The 26,575-nt window shown below is 36.0% G+C and overlaps 1 protein-coding gene across 2 annotated transcripts in view; it reads left to right on the plus strand.

Annotated features, from left to right (window-relative positions):
* Window positions 1–26,575, plus strand: part of ESYT2 (extended synaptotagmin 2) — a 79,518-nt gene that overhangs the window by 42,806 nt on the left and 10,137 nt on the right. The window contains exons 7-16 of one of the 2 annotated variants that reach the window (XM_056483708.1): window positions 6,934–6,989; window positions 11,724–11,844; window positions 12,473–12,649; window positions 13,058–13,140; window positions 14,344–14,392; window positions 15,034–15,123; window positions 15,649–15,744; window positions 23,061–23,123; window positions 25,049–25,123; window positions 25,769–25,855. In XM_056483708.1, coding sequence (XP_056339683.1) covers window positions 6,934–6,989; window positions 11,724–11,844; window positions 12,473–12,649; window positions 13,058–13,140; window positions 14,344–14,392; window positions 15,034–15,123; window positions 15,649–15,744; window positions 23,061–23,123; window positions 25,049–25,123; window positions 25,769–25,855 — 897 coding nt within the window. The remainder of the gene's footprint in view (window positions 1–6,933; window positions 6,990–11,723; window positions 11,845–12,472; window positions 12,650–13,057; window positions 13,141–14,343; window positions 14,393–15,033; window positions 15,124–15,648; window positions 15,745–23,060; window positions 23,124–25,048; window positions 25,124–25,768; window positions 25,856–26,575) is intronic. The other variant, XM_056483709.1, reaches the window with a different exon arrangement.

Consider the following 26,575-nt stretch of genomic DNA (forward strand, 5'->3'; position numbering starts at 1 on the left):
TTGTTCTAAAAAGAACAATGGCTGGAAAACAGGATGTCTTCCAGGAAAAATGGGCAGCTCTTCCAAAGCTCTCATTTTCAGATTCACAGTTTTGCCTTCTACTTGCTGACTTGAGTACCACTCTCCTTCTTCTCACTTTGCAGATTGGTTCTGTCCTGTCGTTTTGATTGATTTTTATATAGGTTTAATTTCATTTAATACTGTCTGCCTTTGGAAAACTGGCTGGATGGGACTTTTAAAAATGTTAAGTCCTGATGAAAGTCTGGAGTCCTAGACTCAAAAAGAAGTGCTTGCAGCCATAATCATCCCAGTGAAATGGATGGAAATAAACTAAGTGGTTATATAGAATGTACAGAATGCCTCTAGAATATATGGGACTGTCAGGTTTGTGGAACACCTGGATAAATGCTGATGCACAGCTGTGTTAGAATAATATTTGTAAAAATTAGTCTTGTTGCTTATGAAGTGAATGATTTGCACTGCTACTCAGCATACTTATAATTTGCTACAACTTACATTTTTTCCTCAGTGATTTTAGATTTTGGTAACTTATGGGATGTTTTAAGGGCCATCACAGTTGATGTTTCCATAGTACCTTATTCTCCCTGTGCCCTCCCATTCAGTGTTGTTGTCTCTCTTACTTACACCAGTGTTGAAACTTCTGCTGCTGGAGGAAGCTGGCTAAAGAACATGAGCTGCCTGGATATTAAACACCAGAAGAAGTACCCTGTTGCCTGTCCTTCAGATGTATTTTAGTTGCCTGATCAGCTCTCTAAAGTCAGGAGAATGTCAAGATGTGAGGATGTGCACCAAAATGCAGACTGGTAGAAGGGTAGGAAGGAGTAGAGAAGGTGGAGAGAATTGACTTGAATGAAACTGTGGGTAGTTGACACTGGAGAACAGCAGGTGCACTGGATTTGTGCAAAGTCAACTGTGATCCTTCTGGTCACTTCAACTCACTTGCATGCTGTGTCTTCTACCCCCTCAAGTACACATCTTATATCTCTAGCAGTTGTCTCATTTAAATCTTCAGAGAGTTACAACTGAAAAACTAATATACCATTTCTATGCAGAGATATGCTGTGTTTCCTATAGCAACCAGTGGGAAGCACCTACTCTCTGTAGTATTGTTTGAGAGGTTGAGGTTATTATATATTTCTTGGAAGATACACTGGATAATGTTGCATATTGAATTATTACAGCAATGCCAGCACTTCAGTTGTAGGTGGTGATGGGCTTTGCTCTACTAACAAACAAGTTGTACCTTGTCTCTGTATGGCCATTCACAGAATAATAGTAGAGGGTATGTTAGTGCCCCCCTTGTAATACATTCCTGAGAGAAATCACACTTTATCCCATGGAACTGTGTCCTCTTGGCCTGTAGTAGAGCTTAAGTTTTCCTACAAAAATCTTACACTTCTATAACTCATTTAGCAGGAAATTGTTAATCAGCATTTTAAAATACTCTGTGGCTTCTCTTCTGAGAATTAGTATTGCTTATGGCAGCCAAATCAAGCCACAAGGTTGGCAGTGTTTACAGGCTATATTTTTTACTTCTGTGAACTTATTTATGGCCCTGTGTATTATACATTCCAGTATGTATTTTTCCCCTTTGTAAAGGTTTCTAGAGTCTTGAGAACCCCCCGTTTGTGTAGAAATGCTCATTAGTTTTTAGCCTATCTTTTCTTATTGGCTGACGGGGTTTATTTTTTAATTTTATTTTTTAACCTCTTCCAATGTATGTGTTGCATTAGTTCTCAGTACAGAGTTTTGGTAAGATGTAAATTTCTTGATTTGCAGGGAGGTAACAAAATTTGTTTTCACTTCTCTGAGCAGAGGAAGAATTGTAAGAGGTTTGAGTAACAGGACATACAGATGACTTCACTGGAGAGTGTAACTGGTATCTGGAATCCTGCCTTTGTCCAGTGAGCTGGCTGGTAGAGTCTGCAAGGCACATCACTTCTCTTGGTTGTGGTGTGTTGTGGAAAGACACTGTCGTTTCTGGCTTCTGGCAGAATTTCATTTAGTGACGAATCCTGCACACAGTTTTTCCAGTGCCCTGTTAGTTCTGCTGCAGAGAACCAGCTGGCATTCTCTGAATTTAGCTAAACTAAGAGAATTATGCATTGCTTAAAGTGGTGACAGAGGAGGAAATTATATTGTTAAGCTATTCTTTGAATATGGAAAGTTTTTACATTTGTGCTTCATAAAAGATTCATCAGCTGGCAGTCCTTTGCTTGCTCCCTTTTTCTCCATAGGACTCTTCAGTTAGTTATGATGGCAGTATTGCTGCAACTTGTGTCAGATCCACATGTTAGGGGCTCCTGTTCTTCTCCAGCAGTGCCCTAAATAAAGAATGTAACCCCTTGTTATTTTGCTGGACTGTGGCTGGAGGGCTCCCTCCTGCCTACGAAGAAGTTCTTTGCCTCCTTTCTTCTCATTCTGCTGTGTGTGTGTCTGCTGTCAGTGTTATTTCTATACTTTTGCAGGTATTTTTTTTTAAATTTTTTTTCCCGAGTTGCCTTTTGGAAAGCTCTTATTAAGTTGCAAACAGTGTATCTGTTGCTGGTCTGATTCTGTTTGGAAACCAACTGCAGACTTGAAACAACTTTATTGACAGGAACCTTGAGGTGATGGTTGGGGGAGATAGAACACTAAAAAAAAATGTAAGAGTAGAAAACAAAAAAAAGCATTTCTCCCTAATACCTGTAGATTAAGGTTAGAATGTATGTTAGTGCTGGGTGCTTCTGGTAGAACTGGAAACGAAGCTCTTTGGTGGGCAAATGCAACAAACTTTATCTGCAAGAAGAACTTGTCTTCAAAGCCCAAATGGTGAAATCTTGGTTATGCCAGGAGTTTGAAGGCTCATATTCCTTCCAAACATTTAATGGCTTAATATTTATTTGCAAAGCTTTTCTAATAATCTTGCAAAGTGTTTAGGTGTAAAAATGTTTTTTAATTTCTGAGCTTCAGCTTCAAATGGAATAGGATTTGTCTTCACCATTTCTGAAATTTGTCTTTATTCCTGTACATTAAGTGGATTAAGAGAATTTCTGATATTATATGTACTGATTATATTTCTTGTCTGAATGGTCACTCTTAGTGGCACAAATCTCAGGTTTTTTGTGAAGTTGGTTTTCCATGCTTCATGTAAGTAAGTAAGGACTGATGATGGAATGAATGGGTAGGCTTGGTTTTTAGCAGAGGTATGTAATAATCAAAATATTGACAGTGAGGTTGTACCATAGGCCATGTTTGTGTTTCACAGGCTGTGTTGCAACCTTTTGAAATGCTTTTTAGTCACATCAATGGCAAGTGTCAGTTCTCAGTGGCATCTCTTAGGTTGTTCTTGGTTTTCTTCTGGGCTGTGGCAGTTAATACAGAAACCACTGTGATAAATGTTCCAGTCCAGTGCAGGAGATGTTTCTCAATGTTGAGTTTCAACATGCACTGTGTTGCTCAACACATTTATTCAGTGAAGTCTGTTTAGGAGACAGGACTTGCTGTGTTAATTGCTATATGCAATATACTGAACGAAATATGAAAACAAAAGGAAATGCAAATATTTTCTCATTTGCTATTTAATCTGAAAACATTGATATGTTAAACTATTAAATACAGGATGCAGGTATGATCACCTCAGGATAGGGACCACTTATTGAAGGTATTTATGGTGTACATTCTATTTTGCCTATGAATAAATAAACCATATAATAAACTAGGTTCTTTATCCTTAAACACTATAAAATTACTTCTTCTAGAAGCTTGGCAGACTGCATTGATTTTTTAAGTATCTCATAATGTACAGTCAAAACTTGTGATTAGAACAAGAGAATTAGTCTGAATACTCAAATTGTGGTTAGTCTTATCAGCTACTACCAAGTTACTTGTTTGCAATATTACTTAAACATCTGTGGGTTTGCATGATTGAGGAAGTAGTATAAAACTGAAATTACTCTCACTAAGTTGGACTTTTCATCCTGGTTCAATTTTGTATTTCTTAGCTTTTTTTTTTTCAAATTTAAGATGAGGAGATTTGAGAACATATACTAATAACTTGCACATTCAATGTACACAACAATGTACTGTAATTATCTTAGTTTTTCTAAGTGCAAGGGCTCTGTGTTCTAGCTCATAATTTGTTTTTGTAGAACCGTACAACTAAATCTTACATACCAATGTAAAAGAACCCATTTTATAACAAATTAATTGTTTTCAACAATGTTTTTTTTTACATTTGGAAATTAAAAATCTCATAGCTTTAAATTGATAATTGTGCAGGAAAAAAAAACTACAGCACCTCAAAAAGAAAAAAAAGACTGTTCAGTATACACTATGTGTTGTAACTAGGAACTTATTCTCTTCTGAAAGGTATTACTGCCATTTTGCCTTGCTGGTATTCCATAAATAGATTTATTAAGCTTTTCTTACTAAAGTGTGAGTATTAACCTTTTCTTACTGAAATAATCCTTCTAGTGCTCTAATAGAAAGTGGGCAAAACTAGTTGTAAATGAGGTACTTTACAAATGGCATTGAATACAAAATGGTCCTGCAGCCAATGATAGCTTTGTGCTTTCACCTAGAAAAGGAATCAGTCAAGTCAGCAATCTCTGTAGAACTACTGAAGAATTTTTTCACTCTAGATTCTCATAGTCAGGTTTCATGCATAACAAATGTATATGATCTGGTAGATGGCTTAGTCTGAATTTAGTTTCCCTCACATAGCGTGACTCCGTGGAGAGGGGCCATCTGAGACAGGATCTCTGACTTTCTGGATAAACTACTGGGTGGAATTATTCCATGGTGGAGAAAGATGGAAATTTTCTGCCACAAGGAGGATGACTCCTATCCCATTTGCAGATTTGCAGCTGTGGGACAGGTTTGGGGCCAGTGTAGCAGAAGAGGGCCTGGGAGCATCCAAGCCAGCAGAGCCTGAACTGCACTGTTCAGCTGGAAGGAGTGCTTGATGCACTGATAGTTGTGCTGCTATTTAGAGGGATCTTGACAAGCTGGAGAAATGTGCCAGCAGGAATCTCATGAAGTTCAACAAATGGAAATGTAAAGTCTTGTTCCTAGAAAGAAAAACCCTGTCTCCCAGGACAGACTAGGGGCTGACTGGCTGGAAAGCAGCTTTGCTGAAAAAGATATAGGCTGTTCAGTTGACAGAAAGGGGGAGAGAAGTCAGAAATGCACACTTCTGACTAAGAAGGCCAACAGCATCCTGGGCTGCTTTAGGAGAAGCATTGCCAGCTGGTTGAGGGAAATTTTTCCTTTTTCCACAGCACTGGAGTGCAATGTGAGGTTCCCCAGTACAAAAGAGACAGAGAGATGCTGGAAATAGGTCCAGTGAAGGGCCACAAAAATAAGGAAGGTGATGGGCATCTCTTATGACATCTTTCTGCAGTCCCTTTATCATCTTCATGATGCCCAGGATAGACTGAGCCCTGTTTGTGGCAATGGCATAGTGGTAACTCATGTAGATTCTGGCAGTACATCCCATGATATGTCTTGCCTTTTTTTTCTGGAATATCTGGTTATTGCATGTTATTTTTTTCACTGAAAGGGTAATGATTTTCTTTTTTCTTCCTTAATTGTTTGTTATAGGCCTGGTAATACTGTTCATAGGTAACATTCTTGAAATACTTGCCACCTTTACAAAAGTTCATTAGTGACAATGCTCCCTATATCAGTAAATCTATTATGTGTTATCTTTACTGGAAGTATTCACAAAGGAAATCACTAATTAAACTATTAATAGATCCTTTATGAAAGAATGGTATGTGCTATTTTTAAAAAATAAAGTGGAGGTAGGGTGATAATTCTTGTCTGTTTGTGAAAATATAAAGAACATTTGTTCTTGTTTTGTTTTAGCATTTAGCTGAACCACCACAATTAGTTTCTTAACTGAGGAATATCAAAATCCTTTTCTCATGCAGTTACACTTAGATTGGGTGAGTTGGATTTGGAAACATGGTGGTAACTCAGTGGGTTTGGATTGGTTTTTTGCTTAAATATTCTGTTAACTTCTGTGAAGTCTCAAGAGAAATCTTTCAATAAAGAGAGAGAACTATGGGAACTCAGGTCTGTTGGTTTTGTTATATAGAATTAGAATATTATAGGATCAAAAAGGATGTTTTAAATTAGTTTTTAATGCCAGCAATCCTGAAACAGAATAGGTACCTTTATACAGCATAATATTCTGCAGAGATTTTCAGTGAAGAAAGTATGCATGATCTAGCAATGAGTTATCTCTTTTAATTATTTATCAATTTGATACTTAATCCTGTTAATACCTTTTTTCTTTATCAGTGATAGAATGAACTTGTACCTTGAAAATAGATTCTCTGTTTGCAAGCTGTTATCACATCTCCCTGCCATCTTCTTAATCCCAATTCTTCATTCTTTCTGCTGGTTATGTCTTCTAGATCTCTTATTTTCTTGTTCTCATGTGGCATTCCTTGTCAGTTTATTATAATTTGCAAACTGATCTTAATGACTGTTCATCTATAACAGGTCTATAGTGACTTCAGAGGTATTTCTCCAGAAAGTAGAACCACATTTCATTATTCTGTATGGGTTGTACAGACTAGATACTGTGTATTTGTGTATATTGAGGGGTGTGTATTTATGTGAATGGTGGAAGAGTGAGTAAGAGAATGGTGAAACTTTTTATAACTTTTAAAAAATGTGTCTAAAAATTCTTAAGAATGGAAGAGGTTGTTTTGTTTGTTTGTCTAAGATGATTGTGGAAACTGGTTAATTCTGCATTGATCAGAATCTGTAACAATTGTGTTTATTACCTCAGTGTTACAAATCTGAAATGGCTTTTTTTTTTTTTTTTTTTTTTTTTTTTTTTTTTTTTTTTTAATTTTATTTTCTTTTTCCCCTGCCCTTTTTTTCTGCCCCCTTCCCTCTTTTCTCTGTAATTCACAGCTTTTGGAAATCAACTGGACTGGACTGACCAATCTTCTAGATGTTCCAGGACTGAAGTGAGTATACATAAAGCAGTGTTTGATATATCTGCAGCCCAGTAAAGCCCAGAAAATCTCAAGACCATCAGTTGAACAGTTTCTGGGTTAGATGACTCTGAGCAGTTCTCTCTTGATGTAGAACTATATGAAATTACTCAGTTTGCAGAAGGTAGTGATTTCACCACAAGTCAAAGTATGCCATAAGTATATCTAGTAGGTCTTAAAAATATTTTGAAACTATAATTTGTAATGTACTTCTTTCAGTGTTCTCAGCCTTTCCAGATTTCCAGAATCTTGTGGATTTCCTATCTGGCATATCCTATGACAGCAGAAAGACAGAGCCTTCCTTTCATGCCAGTGGGTTCATGACATCTTGGTTCTTAGATTTGTATGCCAATCCATCTCTATTTGCTTGTGTAAAGGTAGTTAGTAATACCTTAAGACTATTCAAATTAAATGAAGTTTTTGATCTCTTCAAGTGCTTACTTTTAGAGTTTTCAGTTTATTATGTGAAGATCAAGTAAAGTAGCAAGAATATTGACTGTATATAGCTATAAAATAGCTTAGCTTATTCAGAGCTTTTCCTAATACCACATGATAATATCCCAAATTAAAAAGCATCAATAGAGGTGCAAACAGGCTGCTTTGAATTATTTCAAACCTGATAAAGTTAAATCCATGAATATATTTATCAGGTTTTAATAGTTACCCAGGGGCTTTTTAATATGGAGACAATGGCAAAGGAGATAATGGTGGATCTGATATACACTTGGATTTTGTGACTACCCCTTTTATTAGATCCCATACTCTCAACAGTTGGCTGACTCAGGAATTATGTTTTGTTTCAAAACAGGAGTTTGAATTTAGGTATTAAATTAATCCCTTAGTAATCAATTGCATGACTGAAGTGGGTTTTGCTTTCCTTAGACAGGTGAAGCCATTGCATGGAATCCCAGTTGAGCAGTTGGAAATTAGAACTTGCATTAAGTAGGTTAATGGCTGCAAGAATTTCTCATGTTTCAAGCCTGCTTAAGAGTGTCTATGAGGAAAGAGGTTTTCTTGATGAGTGAGAGAAAATGGCTTCCAAAATACAGCTCTTGAGTAATAATTCTCTCTTTTGATATAACATGACTAAATCTACATTTAGTACTTAACTTTACTAGGCTCCTGAGACTCACATCCTGCTATATATTTGCCTGACTGCAAACACAAAACCTCAGATGTAAACAAAGTCTGGCTTACTAAGTATCTCAAGTTTATGGTTTCCAGAGCAACCAAACTTGGCCACATATGCTCAAACCAGTGCCATCTAGACCTGGTATAGTTTCTATAGTAACTGTAACTGAGGTGACTCATGTTCTGCCTTGCCAAGAGGTTTCTTTAGTGCTGTATTTGTTTTTCTTATCTGTATAGATAAGTTGTGTATTTTGGTCTGACAACTTGACATATTGTAGTTGTTATAAACAATGATGAACAAGAGATTGCTGCCACCACAGGTGCCTTGTCCTATGGCTGTTGGCTGCACACTAAACTGCTTATTTGTACTGTTTGCAAATGTCTTCTGCTAATTGAATTTGAGCATTAGCTGCTGGAAGCTTCCCTGTCAGCTGTCAGCAGTTTTCATTGCTTTTCCTGTATGACTCCACAAGGAGAAGGACACACAAGTAATTCATATTCCATCATTAGTGTAGCTTGTGAGAAGTGGAATTAAAATCTCCGTGTGAGGAGGAACCAGGCTGGGAGAATACTCAAGTATTTCAGGAGGAGATGTGGATGATGGGTTGGGGTTGCATGAGATACAGTGAAAGCCCTCTATGCAGTCAGAAATGTGCTGTCTCTGCAATATGAATAAAGATAGCACAGGAGAAATATACAGCTGATAAAAATTGATAAAAATTAAGTAGCACTAAGTAGAGAGCAATACAAAAGAGTAGGCAACTAACAATCATTTGTCTGCAATCAAATTGAGCTTTTGAAGACAGTCTAATAAACTATATGAAACACTGCACACTTCTTTCATTTTTTTGAACTGAAAAAATAATTGTACATAGAACCATTGACTAAAGTTTTATGGTCTTAGGAAACTTTTTTAATGATGCATCAACATGAGAGTTTATATTAATGCATCTTTCCCTGTTGCTTGCAGTGTTTTGTGTCTATTTTCCATAGATCAGACCACTTATTTTAGATAATAAAAAATGCAAAAGATTGTCATTTTTGTCTTGTATTAATGAAGAATACTTTGCATCTGAGACCACCCCAGCTGGCTAATACTAGATGAGATTTAAACAGCTTGAAAGCATCATGTTTTAAAATTTAATTTAGTAGTTAATTGCATACAATCTTCAGTGTTCCTTTTCAGCTCTCTATATTTAAAGTTCATTTATCTGCTACATCCTAGGAGTTCAGTTTCTCTGTGTAAAACGGTGAAACTTCATTAATGCTGCCCCATTTTCCTCAGATGTTTTAGTGAAATTCAAGTAGTAATAATGGGATAAAATTATGGGACTGACCTCTGGAGTCAGAGTTGGGGTTTGGTTCTGGCATAAAGGATTTTAAGTCCCTCCCAGTGCTTGGGCTGTGTTTCTTTCTCTTTTTTAAGGAGATTTGCTGTAGCTGTATTTGAACATTAGTCAGTCTCTAAACTTTATGCTAGTCTAGAGTAGGTTTATTTGTGCCATAAAGTCTGTGATCTTAAGGAAACACTGGAGAAGAGTAGGGCAGCCTTTCTTTTGAGGCAGCTCTGGTATAATTGCTCTCCTTGCACTGCTCCTTTGGTTTCTGCAACCCAGGTCACTTGGTTTTCTCCATTAGTCATCTGTTCTTAAGGAACTGAGCATAAAGGCAGAGCTTTCTCTTCTTGCCAAGTAGGGACACTAACAAAAGCAGGAACATAAAAGCTTACCTGATCTCTATACTAGAGTTTTGTCATTAGACTTGTATTTTGAAAAGTGTGATTTTTACTTTTGTAGTTACCATCACCTCAGCTTGGGTTTGGTTTTTCTTTTTCTTTTAATGTTAAGACTGGTTGAGATGTTTATCTTCAATTTTTTGTCAGCTCTTAACAAAATAATGAATTTTATTTTCTTGGCTCATATCAGGGAGTTTAGCACACATAAATTGAAAGCTAGATGTTTGTCAAAAGGAAACTTTAAAGTTTGAAAAGCAATATGTTAAAATGATGGCTAAAGTGATGCTACTCTTCAAAGAACATGATTATCTTGTAGTATTTGTCATAAGAATTACTGAAACTGAATTTCTAGGGTTCACATAGAATCATAGTCTCTGTAAATGTGATTGGATAAGCTCTGCATTAAGGGGAGGAGAAGGAGGACTCTAGGGCAGATGTGAATTAATTCACACAAGTGGAGAGGAAACTTTTCCTCTGAGCAATATCTTAGCACTATCCACTGCTTCTTCTTTCTAACCAGAGGTCTGCACAGACCTGCCCATTGATTTTGATGCAGCCTTGAGCTCCTTCTGTTCCTGTTGTTCTGAGTACCTTTAAAAAGTCAGCCATGCTCCATCATATATTGTAGTTACTAGATTTACAGTGGCAATGGACAGCCAAGGGGATGCAGGCTGTTCAGGTTGCAAATCTCTGCGTGAAAGTCAATGTGCATTTTTAGTGGGCCAGATTGTATTTAATGGGTTCATTCTGTTGCCCATCTCTAGCATAATGTTAATTGCTCACTGCTACATTTCCTTTCCAAATGAAACTGTATCACATTTCACTGCAGCTTTTGTGTTTTTATATGCTAGCTCCTGAGTCAGAGCTATTTCCAGCTTTAGATTGAGTCTTAGAAAAACTTCATAAGGTGCTGACACTCAAGTGCTTCATCCAAAAAATGTTTAAAGTAATCAAACTTTATCTGCAGCTTGATTTCATAAAGACTGTAAAAAAGAAATACTGGAGTATATTTAGGAGGAGAAATCGCAGCTCCACCAGCTTTAGTGAGAATGCAGCTCTGCAGTTCAGAGAATCTGAAGTATTGTAATTACGTCTCTGAACCTTTGTGCATCTTCCTGAGATGTCCTGAACTTGTGTTCTGTGTTCTGCCCTTTGCCTGTGAAGGTAATGCATGTAACCAGTGCCATTGGTCTGACAAGGATTTGTTGTCAGTTCAGACCTGAGCTGGGTGATCTTGTAGCTTAGGAAATAGTTCTCTGTGTTTATGGAGGGGTGTGGGGTTGGGTTTTATGTGATTCATTACCAGTGTCGTTGCACTGCCACTCCCTTTTCACTGAACAAAACCTGTTTTGCTTCCCTAGGCTACATTTTATTCAGCCATGAGCTTGTGTTCTCTGTGTCTATGGTTTAAGTGAAGGTCCTCCCAGCTAAGAGGACAACTGGTTTCAAAACAATACAGGAATGGTTAGCCAAACTTCCAAGGACAGATGAATCATTATTGAAATACAAAAGTAAATAAACAGTTACCATCTGCTTGGTTATATGCATTAGAGGCAAAAGAACTTATGCAATACCCTTTACCCAGACTGGTTTTAAAAGGCAAGGGTGAGGGGGAAATTTAACTGTGGCAGGGAAATAGGAACTTTATATTCATCCCTGTGGTTTCTGCTGTTTGGTGTCAGCTGCTTCCACCTGGTGGCCGTTTGGGCAAGAATCCTTTATTTTACATTTACAGACCAGACGTGTCTTCTACTCCTCCAGAAAGGCAAACATTTTCTTCATTTAGGTGTTAAGCAGCAAAATACTTTTTTAAAGTAATTGAGGATTCTTTTCTCCAACAGTGGCTTATCAGACACAATAATATTGGATATAATATCCAACTACTTGGTCCTTCCCAATAGAATTACAGTGCCCCTTGTCAGTGAAGTGCAGATCGCTCAGTTGCGGTTTCCTATACCAAAGGTAAGCAAGTTTCTGTTAACAGTAGTAATTGGGCATTTAGTTTCTTCTGTAGTAACTGTTCCAGACAATCTGTGTGGACTTTGAAATACAGTTACTGCAATGGTACAAGTTCCTGTGAATTCAATCACTTCTAATAACTGATTAAATTTATACATGATTTCTGTGAAGTTAATGTTTCAAAACAAGATTGATTGGTTTATTTATTCATTCTATTTTGTTGGAATCTTAAACATACTACTTTTACAATTGCTAGATTGCTGCAATGTAGTTTAACTGTGTAGATTAAAAATAAAGTAGCATGTGTTTATATTATCATGGAAAATTACTATTAGTGTGCTTCACTAAACAGTTGTTGCTATTTTTTGCTACTCACTTCCAGAAACCTGGTATTTCCTGATGTAACTGGCATGTCTCTGATGGTTGATGACAGTTTTTCTTTTCAGGAGTCTCTTGAATGCTAGGTCTGTTGAGTGTGTGGATCAACACTGATATCTTCTATTTACATTATGTCCAAAATAAGCTTCATGTTAAGGAAATGGCAATGGAAATTCTAAAACATCTATTGTGTAAATTGTGATGACATGGAAGCTTTGAGATTACTATACAAACTCATCTTTTCTTTTTTCAGGGTGTTCTGAGGATACACTTTATTGAAGCTCAGGACCTAGAGGGTAAAGATACTTACCTAAAAGGGATTGTCAAAGGAAAGTCAGATCCTTATGGAATCATCCGTGTGGGCAACCAGATTTTCCAAAGCAAGGTCATCAAAGAAAATCTCAATCCAAAATGGAATGAGGTTTATGAGGTATAACAAATAAAAATACCTTGTATGGAAGAAATAAAAGAAGAAATATTCTCTTTTGTTAAAGAGGTTATTTTGGGGGTTTCCTTAAGAAGCTTCTTGATGTCTCCCTCTAGAAACCCAAAGTTCTGTAACAAAACAGAAACTCTCCCTTGATTTATATAGTTACTTATTTTTGTCTTGACTTCAGTAATTCTGAAAAAGTACTTTGGGCTTTTAGAGCCAACATTGACAGATTTGTCTGAAAAGCTCTTAAAATTGCAGTACTTACTAAATTGGAATTTTTTAAAGCATTTGCTTACTGGTGTGTTTTATTATACAAAGCTACTGCACTTCAGCTTTTTACTGTTATTATGCCATTTAACCAAGCTGGTCAGTTTTACTGATAATGCCCTCTCACTGAACTTCCAGGCCTTAGTGTATGAACATCCAGGACAAGAGCTAGAGATTGAGCTCTTTGATGAAGATCCAGATAAAGATGACTTCCTGGGAAGGTAAATGTTATGGAGAATATGTTTTTAGGTATTGAAAGAGATGAAATATTGTAATTTTTCTTCAATCATTATTTTTATTTTATTGCAGTTGTTCTGGTATCTAATTGTATTTATAAATCAATTATCTTGGTAGTAAGTAATTCCCTAACTACTTCATGTATGTAAATACATTTATATGAAAATGTGCTTGGGTGTGCATATACACATCTAGATGTTTACATCTTTTTTGAAAAAAATAGGTGAGTATTGTGGGTACCCAGAATTGTGCCCTAGCTTCTTTAATGTTTGTGAGCTAACACTAAGTCTTAATTCTTTCTTCAGGCAAAGTTAATATAATTTTATAACTCTGTATCTTCTTCATCTTCATAGCTTCTAAATGACTGTCTCGAGTTTATTTTCCTCTTAAGAGCTGATCTTAACTATTTGATTAAAGAAAAAATTTTACTGTAATGCTTTCACAAACATGACTCACTCTTTGACTCCATAGGCATTTACCCATAAACGTTTCAGGGTTTTTGCCAGCTTCTTCCTTCAGTAATTTGTCACCTTTATTTCTTGCAGTTTTGGAACTTTGCATACAGAGTAGAGCTCCCTTACCTTTCCAGCTCCTTCTCCATTACCAGGAGCAACAGTACCTACTTCTCATTAAAATGAAGAAGTAGGTAGTTCAAAGCCTTCTTTTTCCTTGCACTTCCCTAATCTTAAACTTAAGTGATGATGGGAGGAAGTGACATAATGTGTACATCAGTACTAATAGAATAAAAAGCCAGACAAATGTTCATGCACTGGCATGCAGCTGTCTGCTCTTTTTAATTTTTAGTAGATTCATCCCCTGCTACATTTTTAGTTTATGTGAACTAGAACTCTCCCAGACAGTGCCAAAGCATGAGTTTGGTCATAGCCTATGTCCAGGTGCTATTTCCAGTGGGCAGTTTGGATGTGCTGGTTTGAGAGTTGAGTCATATATATGTGAATTATATTGTGCCAGTTGCCCTCATAGCTACAAGCTGTTGGCATTTTTCTGTTATCCTGCACTCATCTTTGCTTAGCCATCTCATTCCCTACTTCTTTTCTTAGGCACTAAAAGAATAGTATTCTACCGTTTTGATCTCAGTGGATACTCAGCAAACGTGGTGCTTGAGTTCTGTGCTAGATCTTTTGTTTCTTGACTAAAATGCTACTTCCTTTTCTCCATTCTTCTAGTTTGATGATTGATTTAATTGAAGTTGAAAAGGAGCGTCTTCTAGATGAGGTAAGCAAGTTCAGTAAGTTTTGGGTCAAAAAGGCCCATATCTTGTACATGTAGTTGTTCTTGCATTGTTTTTTCCTGGGCATAGTTCCTGTATGTGCAAGAATAATTTTAATGCTGTAGAAATAGATGCTGTGATGATCAGTACAGTGGTTTAAGAGATACCTAAACTGGTAGGATCTGAAAAATGATGACATTCTTTGTCAGTCTTGGAGTTTTAAGGTTACTCCTTTGCAAATGCAAAAAATAGTAACTTAGGTATTTGGTGAGAAGGTTTTTTTGCAAGAGAATAGTTATTTGCTGGACAGACTAATTTTTGTCCTATATGTAAGAGATTTTATAGGAGCTTTGTGCATGGTTTGTTTTCCCAGAACATCTGTACAGAACTTTAAGATTTTTCTTGGTATTTTAGAGATGCATTTATTGGATAGCATAGAGGTTTACCTAGGTAGTTTTATCATTCTGTGTTGTAATACTTTATGTAAAACATGACATTTTAATGGATCAGATCTTTTCAGGTTGTGTGGACTTCAGATCTGAGAGATTCTTAGTAGATTTTAGTGCTTCCTACATGTCCTGAAGAACCAATTGCAATCATATATTTGTTTGCCCGATTATTTCACATTACTTTGCTTAATTTTCAGTGGTTTACTTTGGATGAAGTGTCCAAAGGAAAGTTGCATTTAAAACTGGAATGGCTCACATTGATGCCAACTGCTGACAACCTAGACAAGGTATTAAAGGAACACATTACTTTCATTCTAATCTTAATTGTTTTGGGGTGATTTTGCTGTGACTTTTTTTTTTTATTTTTGAAGTATGTAACCAGTTCTCTAGCTGCTATGAATTTGGAGAAACCTGTAACTTTATTCCAAGCTGTCTGTCTTTAGAAACCTCAAACCAGTCATAAGTGTCAATGGTTTAAATGAGATTTTCAATGCTTTTGTGGTTCTCTTCTTTTCTCTTACTGTTTGAAAACATTTGCTAACATTTCATTAGTGTGGGAGATAAAGCTGGATATGATTTTACAATTTGTCCAATCTAAAAAAAAATAAGTAGGAAATGGGGTGCAAATTTCCATGCAAATGGTTTTGAAATGTCTGTATGAGTCTTGAAAACTTACTTTTATGCTTCATGCTATGAATTTGTGAATGTTTCCTTTTTGGGAGATGGTTTGGGGATTTTTGGTTTTTTTCAGAAATAGGACAGAATAGTAATACTTGGTTTCTAGAAAGGCTTACAGTGTGTTTTTGTTTTAGGTGCTAACAAGCATTAGAGCTGATAAAGACCAAGCTAATGATGGGCTTTCATCTGCATTGCTTATTCTGTATTTGGACTCAGCAAGAAATCTTCCTGTAAGTTATGTTCTCATGGATACCCTTTTGTGACATAGTCCCTTGGGTACTCCCAGCATGTCTTGCTTGGTAGTGTGACACACACTGCTTTACTAACACACATTGTGCCATCTTCTCTATAATTCCTTTCCTTTCAAGACGTGTAATGTAAGGTCCACATTTTTAGTAGTATAGTATTATAGCTGTATATTTATTAAAAAATTACTCTTTAACCAGTATGATTTTTCTTTAAAGAATGCTCCTTTCCTGGACTTGAAAGGCTGCATGGTTTTATTACATAATGTTTTCCATAAATCCTATGGGATTAGCATGAGGAATACTTCCGTGTGTTCAGGTAAACTTGCTTGCTTTGGCTTAGGATATTGCTGGAGATTTGAAGGCACTGAAATCCTCATCATGAAATTAATACTATGCAGTTGATATTACAGTGCCAGAATACTTGTACGAGATTTCTATCAGTTTGTTTTTTGCAGGATGGTTTATTTGCTTGTGCAAAACACAAAAATAAATCACTTTCTCTCACTCTGTGAATTTATCCTTTAGGACTGTGAAATAACTTGTTTTGGAGTTTATTTCAGGTTAATGAAGTACTGTTCCTGCTTGTAATTGATAGCAGTAACAAATTTAACTCTACCATAAAGATACATGAAGTTTAACTGAGTTTTGCTGGCTTTCAGCATTGCTATTAGAATGAGAGGTTCTGGAAGTGATGACTCAAATATAAATCAGAGAGTACAGTTTTCTAGCTTTGGATTTTTTTGCATGCATTTTTCAGATTTGTCTGCTGAAATTTAAGTTTAAATTAAGTTAAATCAGAGTGGTAACAAATGAAACCTTAGTAGCCCAAACAATTTTCATGACTGACGAGTGATTTCATGTCTGTTCCAGGGTGTATAGAGCAGAGTTGGAAGCAGTATTTCTAGGCTATTTTAAAAGCTAAAAAGACTCATTTGGAATAGATCCTCATGTTACATTTTTAGCCTCACTGTATATTGAATTCAGGTAAAATCTCTAACTTAGCAAAAAAAAAAAAAAAAATAGAATTACTGCAGTACAGAGTAAGCAGCAACAAAAGAGAATAGAATTATGGTGTGCTTAGCTTCAGTTTCAGAGCACTGCAACAGACAAAGACTGTCTGCCATCTGTTTTGTGTACTCAACTCAATTGAACCAATTTATGTATCTTCTTGTTCAACTAATGGATTTTACTGAAACAGCTACAAATTTAATATGTTTGGTAAAATACACTAAAGCCTCTCATTTAAAATAGATGGTGTAAAGTTCTCTCGTACACCAGTTCCAGTCTTTTCCATAGAGCTCTGATTCTCTGTTACATTCTCCAGCAAATACTGTGAGGCTTTGACATAAATTAAATTTTTTGTTTTAAACAAACATTCTGTACTATTGTCTCCCTCCTTTGGAAAGATTAGGTTGCAAGTCTTGAGTTCTACTATTTTTGCAGACAGTATTTTAATTTCGGTGCATTTAGTCAGTAGATCTCTACACTCTAGGGCACAGAAAGGGTGAGTTGTTTGCACAAAGCTGACCAGTTAGGAAATTTGGGAACAGCATCCCAAATTTCCTATTGCTGCATCTGATATTCTGTCTACAGTACAAGAATTGCCTGGGTGCGTTGAGAATGATGGTCATGGTGTGGGACTGTTTAACCCTCTTACTTTTTTCTTCCTCTACCAGCCCAGAAAAGCAGTTGCAACAAATGACTCAATATCTAACTTCAAGTAATTTTCCTTCCAGTGTTGAAAAGAATATAATAGAAAGTAACATGGAACAATTGCAAATTCCACGTACAAGTTTTCTACAATAGAATTATATGATACTGTATTAAATAAACTTTTCCAAAAACCAGAGACCAAAAGACTTCACAGTTATGTCAAACAGGGGGGAAATACCATGGGAAGACATTTCTTATGCAGGAGGACTGAAAAGGTTCCTGTATATTCTAGAAAAACAATGTCATGGAGCTTCTACATGAACTGCAGTTAATTGTAAATAACTAGAGCTTTTTTTATGGCCATAGGATTCTAATATGGAGCAACATTTACAAAAGTAGACATGAAATTTGCTGGTTTCTCATGTTTTGCTCAAGTTCAGTGGTAGGGGCTGTGTAGAGCAATAGCAAATTAATTTCTTGGATTGCCTGTATTTATGGAGAAGAGAGAATTCAAAGAGAATGAAGGGTTAAAATTATACTGACCCTTATTAAGAGTTTGAGGACTTTCGTGCACGACTTTAAAAGTTACAGTGAAATGTTTTCTACATGAATAATTACTTTTTATTACCTTTTAAATTGCCTTAAGTGATTGTTTATCACTGGTACATTTTAGCTCATGCCTTCAGCCTTGTTTTGTTCAAGTTACAGTGTTTAGTTACCCCAACACAAGCCTTTCTTTTGCACAGGTGCATCATAGTTGTGAGTTTCTGGCATACTGGGATGATATATCTGGAAGAGAAATAGAAATAGTGTAGAAGGCTGGTTTCTGAGTTAGTAAACATTAGTTGCATCTGCCATATAAATCTGAACTACCAAGAGTGAGCCTGGAAAGTGGGTTAATATATTCAAATAATTAATAAGAAAATAAAATTCAAAAAACATTCCACCTTGCTGTGTGCTACAGAAAGTCATTTCTGGATGAAACTATTTATAATGACAAATATTTACTTTTTGTAACCTGCTGTTTACTCTGGAATCCTTTGACTATTTTCCTTAACTTTTCTGTGTAGTAAAGCTGCTTATGCATTCATTCTGCCACAATCCCATCACTCTGCTTTCTCCTTCCATTTCCATCTTCCTAAGAGTATCTACGAGGGAAACTTTGGGTGTGGATACTTAAAAGAGAGGAGAGCATCGGGACTAGTCTTTTGTGAAAACACTACCTCACTCTATAGAGCACTATTTGTGAGTTCTCTGGTATTGTTTGTATTGTACCTTTTCTCTGCCAGAGTGTGGATTAGTGCTACTAAAGCCACTCACTCTAGTGGAATGAGAGCATGCAATTTGTTTTCCTGCATGGTTTCAACAAGTGTGCATTGTTTTTGTGCTATTTTTATTGCATTTTAAAGGCTACTTAAATTTCATTGATCAGCATATAATTGGGTAAGTAATTAACCTTTTATGATAAAAACCCAAGATAAGTTTGTCATAAAAGTTCTTTACATTAAATTTAAATTGCTGATTCATTGAGAAATAAAATACATATTGTACTAGCACACTGTGTGCTGGTTAATTGTTGGCTTTTATTACAAAGAAATTAAAATAATAAATACTGCAAACAGCATCCCAATAGTTTCTTTAAAAGGTGACGCACTTAATGTTTGTAAGAAGTTGCAACCTCTCCACACTGGTTCAAGTTGCTTTAAAAATGGGTGCAGTTCTTTCTGCTTCCCAAACTATAAATTCCCTTGTAAATTCTATCTCACTCCATGATGCTCCTTGTTTTGCAAATTCCCAAGCTCCTTTTCTTTTTCTCAAATTAATCTGTAGTTGGGAGAATCCAGGTGAACTACCAAGTAATATTTTTTGCTTGAATTTAATATTACAAAATTATTAAAAACTGTACTTCTAGATTTAAGTGTAAAATACTCAGACGCTCAACCTTGATATCTTCAAAAAGACTGAGAATCTGTTCAGAATAAATATATTTTTGTCATAGAGAGGTGGGTTTGTCTCCGGAGACTGTGCAGATAAATTTGTTACTGGCTGGCTACACCATAATCCTTGATTTTACAACACCTTTCCAAAGCCCAGCAAAACCCTTTCTGTTAGTTTCTCTGTAGAGGTTAATTCTAAAGTATCTAAAAATTTATAACCATTCTGTAATCTTGTTAAAAATTAATGAATGAGAAGGACAATTTACAACCTATGGTCCCATATTTTGGTGTTAAAACTGTTATGGAGCTGCTGTTTCTTTTAGTTATACAAATACATCGCCAGATACATCTTTAAAGTAATTATTATTTTTTAAAAAATCAAGATGCTGGATTAAGGATGTATCCCTGATGGTTTTTGTGGATCTTACGATCTTTGTCTTAAGACAGGTTGTCTACATAGAGCATTTATTTAGAAATTGGACAAAACTTTACAAATCCCTATATTGAATTGTGAGTCAGAGTGGAACAGCAACTGTTCAAAGAAAGCTGGGTCTGGATTCCCTTCTGCAGCACTGGGAACTGCATGGCTCTGCAGTGTCTTGGGTGCTGATCTTGTTGTAAGCAGCCCTAGAACTGCACTTGTTCCTGGGACCTCCTTAAACATGGGCTGTTACACAAACATTCACTCCTGCAAGCTCAGTCTATAACCTACGTGTAACATGAGTTACTGGGGAAGTGTTAAAATGGGAACTCACTTCCTATGGGGAGAAGAAAATCCTGAGCGCTCTCTGCTGCTTTCTAGATGGTTTATTGACTGCTGCAAGTCGAGATTTGTGACACCAAGACATTTACCCATCTAAATGTGATTTAGCTGAAGTTGTGATGTAAGAATTGTGTTGATTTCCAAAAGTAACACTAGTTTTATGATAATCTGTAGTTCATAACAGTTTTGGTGTCTGTGTAATATATAAAATATATATTTAAAATTAGCTCTTACAGGTAGTGACAGTCTTCTGGTTATTCGGCGAGGATGCACTCAGAGATACCCCAAACAACACTTAGTGAATCAAAAGAAGTATGAGTCATAGCCAAAGCATATTGAATCTGGAGCTGGCTGAATAACAAATCAGTTTTTCACTTGTGTAATTAATGGATGTGTTATTAGGATTTACTGTAAATGTCACTGGCTGTTAGAGAATTCCACTGTGTCATTATCAGTGTATTTCTTGGATAACCCATCCTCTTTTCCTATAACTGCAGAGACACTCAGAACCATAACGAGACTATTTTGTCACCCAAAGCAAGACCTTCCCATTTAGATTGGACACCCCCTTTTCTCCTCTGAGTCCTTCTTCCCAGCCTTTCAGCTACCATCTTCATGGATGTGCAGCTTCTTCCCTTGAAGCCTGAAGCTTGGCTTAATTTGCCTCAGCTGATGTCCCTCTTGGCCTATCCTTGCTATGATTCCAGAGGAATTGAGATATGTTCAATATTCAGGAGTCAGTGGTTGCCCGCCTTTATGTATGATCACATAGGTTTGGTTTTGACTTCTCAAATTCTTTGAAATAATAATATAGGAGGGGAAGGATTTGTATTGAATATGCAGATGCAAATGGAAAGGAAAAAAAAATCCAGTAAGTTGAGTGGCAGTTTAAGATTCAAAATTATCTTGTTAAGTTGTAAATGCCACCTGATAGAATCAGGTACTTTTCTCTAGAGGACAGTCATTGCATCCTTATAAACATGGGATGGAAATAGAAAGAAAGAGATGTGAAAATATATCTTTCTACAGAAAGAGATTTTTAGTTGTGCTGTGTATATTGTTATGAAAGAAAACACTGTAATCTATGTAGAAAAGAGGAATGCAGCCTGTAAGATGTATGGCCTAATCCTTTTGTTCTGCTTAGCTGTTGCTAAGGCCCTGATCTTGGCTGTAGCAACTTAAGGTCTGGAGCACAGCACTGATAATGAGAGAGACAGTAACCATGGCTGGCAGAGGAAGGGAGTTCAGCCTTAGGAAATAAATCATGGAACCACAGAAAGGTTTGTGTTGGAAAGGACCTTAAAGATCATCTCCTTGCAACCCCTTTGCCATGGGCAGAGATACCTTGCACTAGATCAGTTTACTCAAAAGCCCCATTCAACCTGGCCTTGAACCCTGGATGGGGAATCCACAAAGTACAAACAAAGTGACAGTTTTATCTTTGTCATAAAACAGGTAACAGTGCTTAAACTCCAGCAAAGAATGTACCTGTCAAGCATTTAAAAATTTCCTAATGAAAAAAAGATAAGCATTAGTTTCAATGAGGGATAGTTAGTTTCAATTAGCTTCAGCTAGGCATAGTGTGCAGTCTCCATCTTTGAAGTTCTGCAAGTACAGTACTAAGTTCCTAATACATCAGATAAATAACTGTGGACAATTCCTTGATTTTATTTTAAGAAAGATAATGTTCAAGAAAAATACCCCACAAAAGTAGTCAAACCTTATTTCTGGTTCTCTCAAGTTTAAGAGTTGCTTTCCTTATGAGTTGCTTTCAACTCAAAATATTCTGTGATTTTGTGCTGGCTATTGTATGTTCATTCTGAAATAGAAATTTTGGAAGCAGGATGCCAGAATCTTTGGAATATTTTGGCCAAGTGGAGTATATGATATCCCAAAAGAAAGTGTAAAATAATATTTCTGCATAAAGGTTAAATGTTCTCAAATTTTAGTCACTCAGATCTTCATTTCAGAAAGGCATTTCTTTTGGCAAAGCATTAATATCAATTCCTCTTCATAAACTAGAATATTTTAAAAGGCCATTGTGTGATTTTTTTTTTTTTTATTGCTGCTGTCCACAGCTTCTAAAACAGAATTCTCCCTTGAAGCAAAAATGTATCCCTAAAGAAAAAGCCAGCCATTAGTACACTAACTTGAAGTCTGTTTTATTTACAAATCTTATTTCTTGAAATTATTTCTTATTAATTAAATGCAAGTTTTCCTAGACATTATTGTGTCACTTAACAATATATTAATCTTCAAATAAATTTCTAAAATTTCCTTATTTAATGGAAAGCAGTCAGAGGTTTTGTCCTGCTAAGCCAGTTTAAATTCCTATTTTTAGTATACTTGCATGTCTTCATTCAACTGAGTAAGGTAGCAGACCTTCATTCTAGTTAGCATGCAGTGTTTGCATCAGTTTTCTGAAGAGGCTTAAAGAACTTTGACTTCTATAATTGTATAAGTCCCTATCAATTAGATATTGTTATTTCTCCCATAAAAGGACTCCTTTGCCTAAATACTTATCATCAGAGAAGCTTCTGGGTAGTGAAAATATGCTCAACCAAATTCTAAAAAGGTTCATTCAGAAGGGTGTTCATAGGGCATCAGGCATTAAATAAAAATATTTTGTGAATTATCTTTATTAGGATTTAAAAAAAAAAAATATCGGAGTAATACAAGCAGACTGAAATTGTGTATATTAGTTTTAAAGCAGAATAAAAATGTCTAGAGAAGAGGAGGGAAAAAAAGTTTTGTCAGACTTTTTGTTGTTGTGGTGGTCCTTCATTGTTATGTTTTAAAGATGTTGGTTTTATTTTTTTAGATTGATTTTTTTTTTTCCCCTGCTTTGTCCTATGTTCTTGTGTCATAATTTATTAACCTAGTGAAATTGCTTCATTGCATGTCTTATTAACCCTTCCTATGTTCATTCTCTCCTGACTTAAAAGAATAATCCATTAGAATTTAACCCTGATGGCTTGAAGAAGGCTGCTGTTCAGAAAGCCCTAAAGGTAACATTAATATAGTTGTCCATTTAAGGTCACAAGAGTAATTGGAAATGCACAAATGCCTGCAACACTCCACTCCCAACACTGGATGGGATTTCTATTGCCAGATACACACTTTGTGTAATTCTGTTTTACTTACATTTGATTTCAAGAAGCCAGTGCTAGAATGTTGTTAAAATACTGTGGTCTGTGGTAATTTGAACTCTAGATCAGGTTAGTGGAGTACAGGCTGCTTGAGAAGACTGGGGAAAAGTGCTGGGAACTAATTTGTAGTAGTGACTAAAGAATGAAGCTGACATGAAAGCTAAGACATCTTTTACATACTGAGTGAAACCTTATCACTCAACTCTGAATGACTGGTTTTGAATAATCCTCTTCCTGCTAGATGTTTTTAGAAGGTTTTACATCTTTTATATGACTGCTAAAGAAATTTGGGCCAGCTTTTTGGTAGGCAAACTTGGAAAGTGCTAAGCTATATGCTGAGCTGGAGTAACTTGATCAAGGGACAGACTTTATGGGCTGTCAACAACAAGTCTGTCAGTAGCTGGTGTTAGAAGTGCATTACATGTGTGTGTGCACATTAATACCTGCTTAATTTGAATTAAAATTATTCCTATTTACTATCAGCATAAGTGACAGGGTGTTTTTGTCAACTCCTGTAATTTCATCGTTTTATGAAGAAAGTTTCAGGCACCATTTTGTGAACAAAGAAAAAATAAAGATAATGTCACCTACCATTTTAAAACACCATCTGTTGCAGTGTAATATGGCTTTATTTCTGTTCTGTAAACCTTTGTATTGGGCTTTATTTGAGAGCTAAATATTTTTTTATTGGAAATGATAAAAAAAAGAAGGCAGCATTCATCCAAGAAAGGAGTGCTTTCTTAACAGCTTTATTTCTAAAGGAAAGTATGGTTCTAAGCAGTATGTCATATTAAAGTTGAGAACTATTAGTGGAAGTATAATGTCCAAAATGTAAGTTCAGAACAAAAAATATATCTAAATGATGAACTTTCTTAATTGAAAAATATAAAATATTTGAATCACTTGGTTGCAATTGTGACCTTACATGCATTAAGAAGATTTTAACTAACTTTCTGTTGATATACCTGATTTTCCTACAGGGTAGATCTCAAAATAACCATGTATCCTACATTTTCTAGGCTTTTTAAACTGCATTAACACCTGCTTGAGATGATTAACTTTCATGTCTAAATTTTCTTTCTGAGCTGAATTTTTGTTATATTAAATTGAAATTTATAAAAGAAACATACAGTTGGAATGTTCCTTTGCATATATAATTTGTTTCTAAACTGATGTTTGTTTTCACAGTTTGATGTAGTGCTATACAGCTGGTGAGCAAGGCTCAGATATGGCAGATGATTGATTCTCTAATAAAGAGTATTTGGTAAACTGTAGAAATATCCCTCACATACATTATAGTGCATATTCTTTCTCCCCAAACTGAAAAGTAAGGAACATCAGTGTTGGATACCACATCCAGTTTAATAGTTCTGTATATAAAGTTCCTGAGTTTGTGTTTTCTTTGTATCTCCCATCTGCATGCAGTATTCATTTTGCAGTTTTAACTATGCTTCATTAGCTTTGGGGATTGTAATGCTCATTAGAAGATAAGAATTTGCATCTTACCAGTTTCATTTAAAGAAAATGGAAATAAGTCTAAATCTCCTGCTTATTAGCAGCATTTTGCTTCAGCATATTTAGGTAGTTGGATGCCTTCGAGTTGATGTGTTCACCAGCTACTTGCCAGTCTGCCATTCCAGCCAGCTGAATAAAATACTGAGAATAATAGAGAAGCATGAAGTAGAATGTATATGATATATATTTTTAAGATGCAAACATTAAGTTTCAGAGGGGAGAGGTTTTGCTTTATTCTGAAGGCAAAGTTTTTGCTTTTTCTTCACCAGTCAGGAAAGAAAATAAACAGCAATCCCAACCCACTTGTTCTGCTGTCAGTTGGACACAAGGCACAGGAGAGTAAGGTAAGTTCCTGCTTTTTAGGCTTGGCTCTGTCTCCACATATTTGGTAGGTCTGTGAGCTTGGCATTTGGCTACCAAACCATATACACAACACTAAGTTATCACCAGAGCTGAAATTAGCAACAAGCAGCCAAGGGATTACAACCTATGACCTAAAACCAATTTATTAACTAAACCATGGCACCAAGTGTCACATCCAGTCTTTGCTTAAACACCTCCAGGGATGGTGAATCCACCACTTCCCTGGGTAGCCCATTCCAGTGCCCAGTCACTATTTCTGTGAAGAATTTTTTTCTAATGTCTGGCCTAAACTTGCCCTGTTGCAGTTTAAGACTGTGCCCTCGTGTCCTGTCAGGGAGACAGGGAGAAGAGGCTGACCCCCACCTGGCTACAGTCTCCTTTCAGGCAGCTTCCTCTCAGAGAGTTGCAGGGAGCAATAAGGTTCCCCCTGAGCCTCCTCCAGACTAAACAACCCCAGCTCCCTCAGCTGTTCCTCATCAAACTTGTTTTGTAGACCCTTCCCAAGTCTTGCTGCCCTTCTCTACACAAATAAAATGCCAAAATGAAAAATGTGCTCATCTCTTGACACCATCTCTATTAGACAAACTGTTTTATAATTTGTATACTTCCATTTTTCTTAACTTCAGATTAGATACAAGACCAATGAACCAGTTTGGGAGGAAAACTTTACTTTCTTTGTACACAATCCCAGAAGACAAGATCTTGAAGTTGAGGTATGTTCTCACTCTCTTTAGATACCTTTCATTTCTAAGACGTTGCAGTAGCAACATTCACACATTAAGGGCTGTTATGAAGGGAGACTGAATATAATGTGACCACCATTAAAATTATACTTAAAGTATTTTTTTTAGACCAGGCAATGAAATGTTTATTTTCATTTACTACTAAAAGGAAGAAAAACTATAACCAGGCTCTCACATGAAAAGATAGTTAATGGTTGTCTTTTCTAATTTAAAAAAAATTCAAAAGTAAAGTTAGTGTACCAGTTTGGAACTAGGAATCTTTCCTCTGTCATATCAAGGAAACTATTAACTTTATCCAAATATTGTATCCCTTTATGGTGTTGACATGTACATATGCATGTTGACATAGTTCCAAGAGACTGAACTGTAATTGAGGACTGTCTTAGCCACTCATCCTCTAATAGCTGTGGCAATTCATTTTCACATGGACAGTTTGGAAACCATGGAGATACTTTGATCAAGGGTCTGGTAGATGTAGATGTGGTGGTTACTTTTCTGTATTACTTTTGCTGTAGAAGGCAAGGTTGAAGAAACGAGGCATTGAGTATGTTTGTTTTTACCTCCTTCAATGAAAAGTAATCTTAAAATCAGTGAATCTTGATTTAAGAACAAACTACTTTCAATATTGTTTGCTTTTTTTGTTTTTAAATAAAAATGTAATTTCCCTGTTTGAATTCTTACAAAGCAAAT

Source organism: Oenanthe melanoleuca, chromosome 2 (genome assembly GCF_029582105.1).
Source record: "Oenanthe melanoleuca isolate GR-GAL-2019-014 chromosome 2, OMel1.0, whole genome shotgun sequence".
NCBI classification, from domain to species: domain Eukaryota; kingdom Metazoa; phylum Chordata; class Aves; order Passeriformes; family Muscicapidae; genus Oenanthe; species Oenanthe melanoleuca.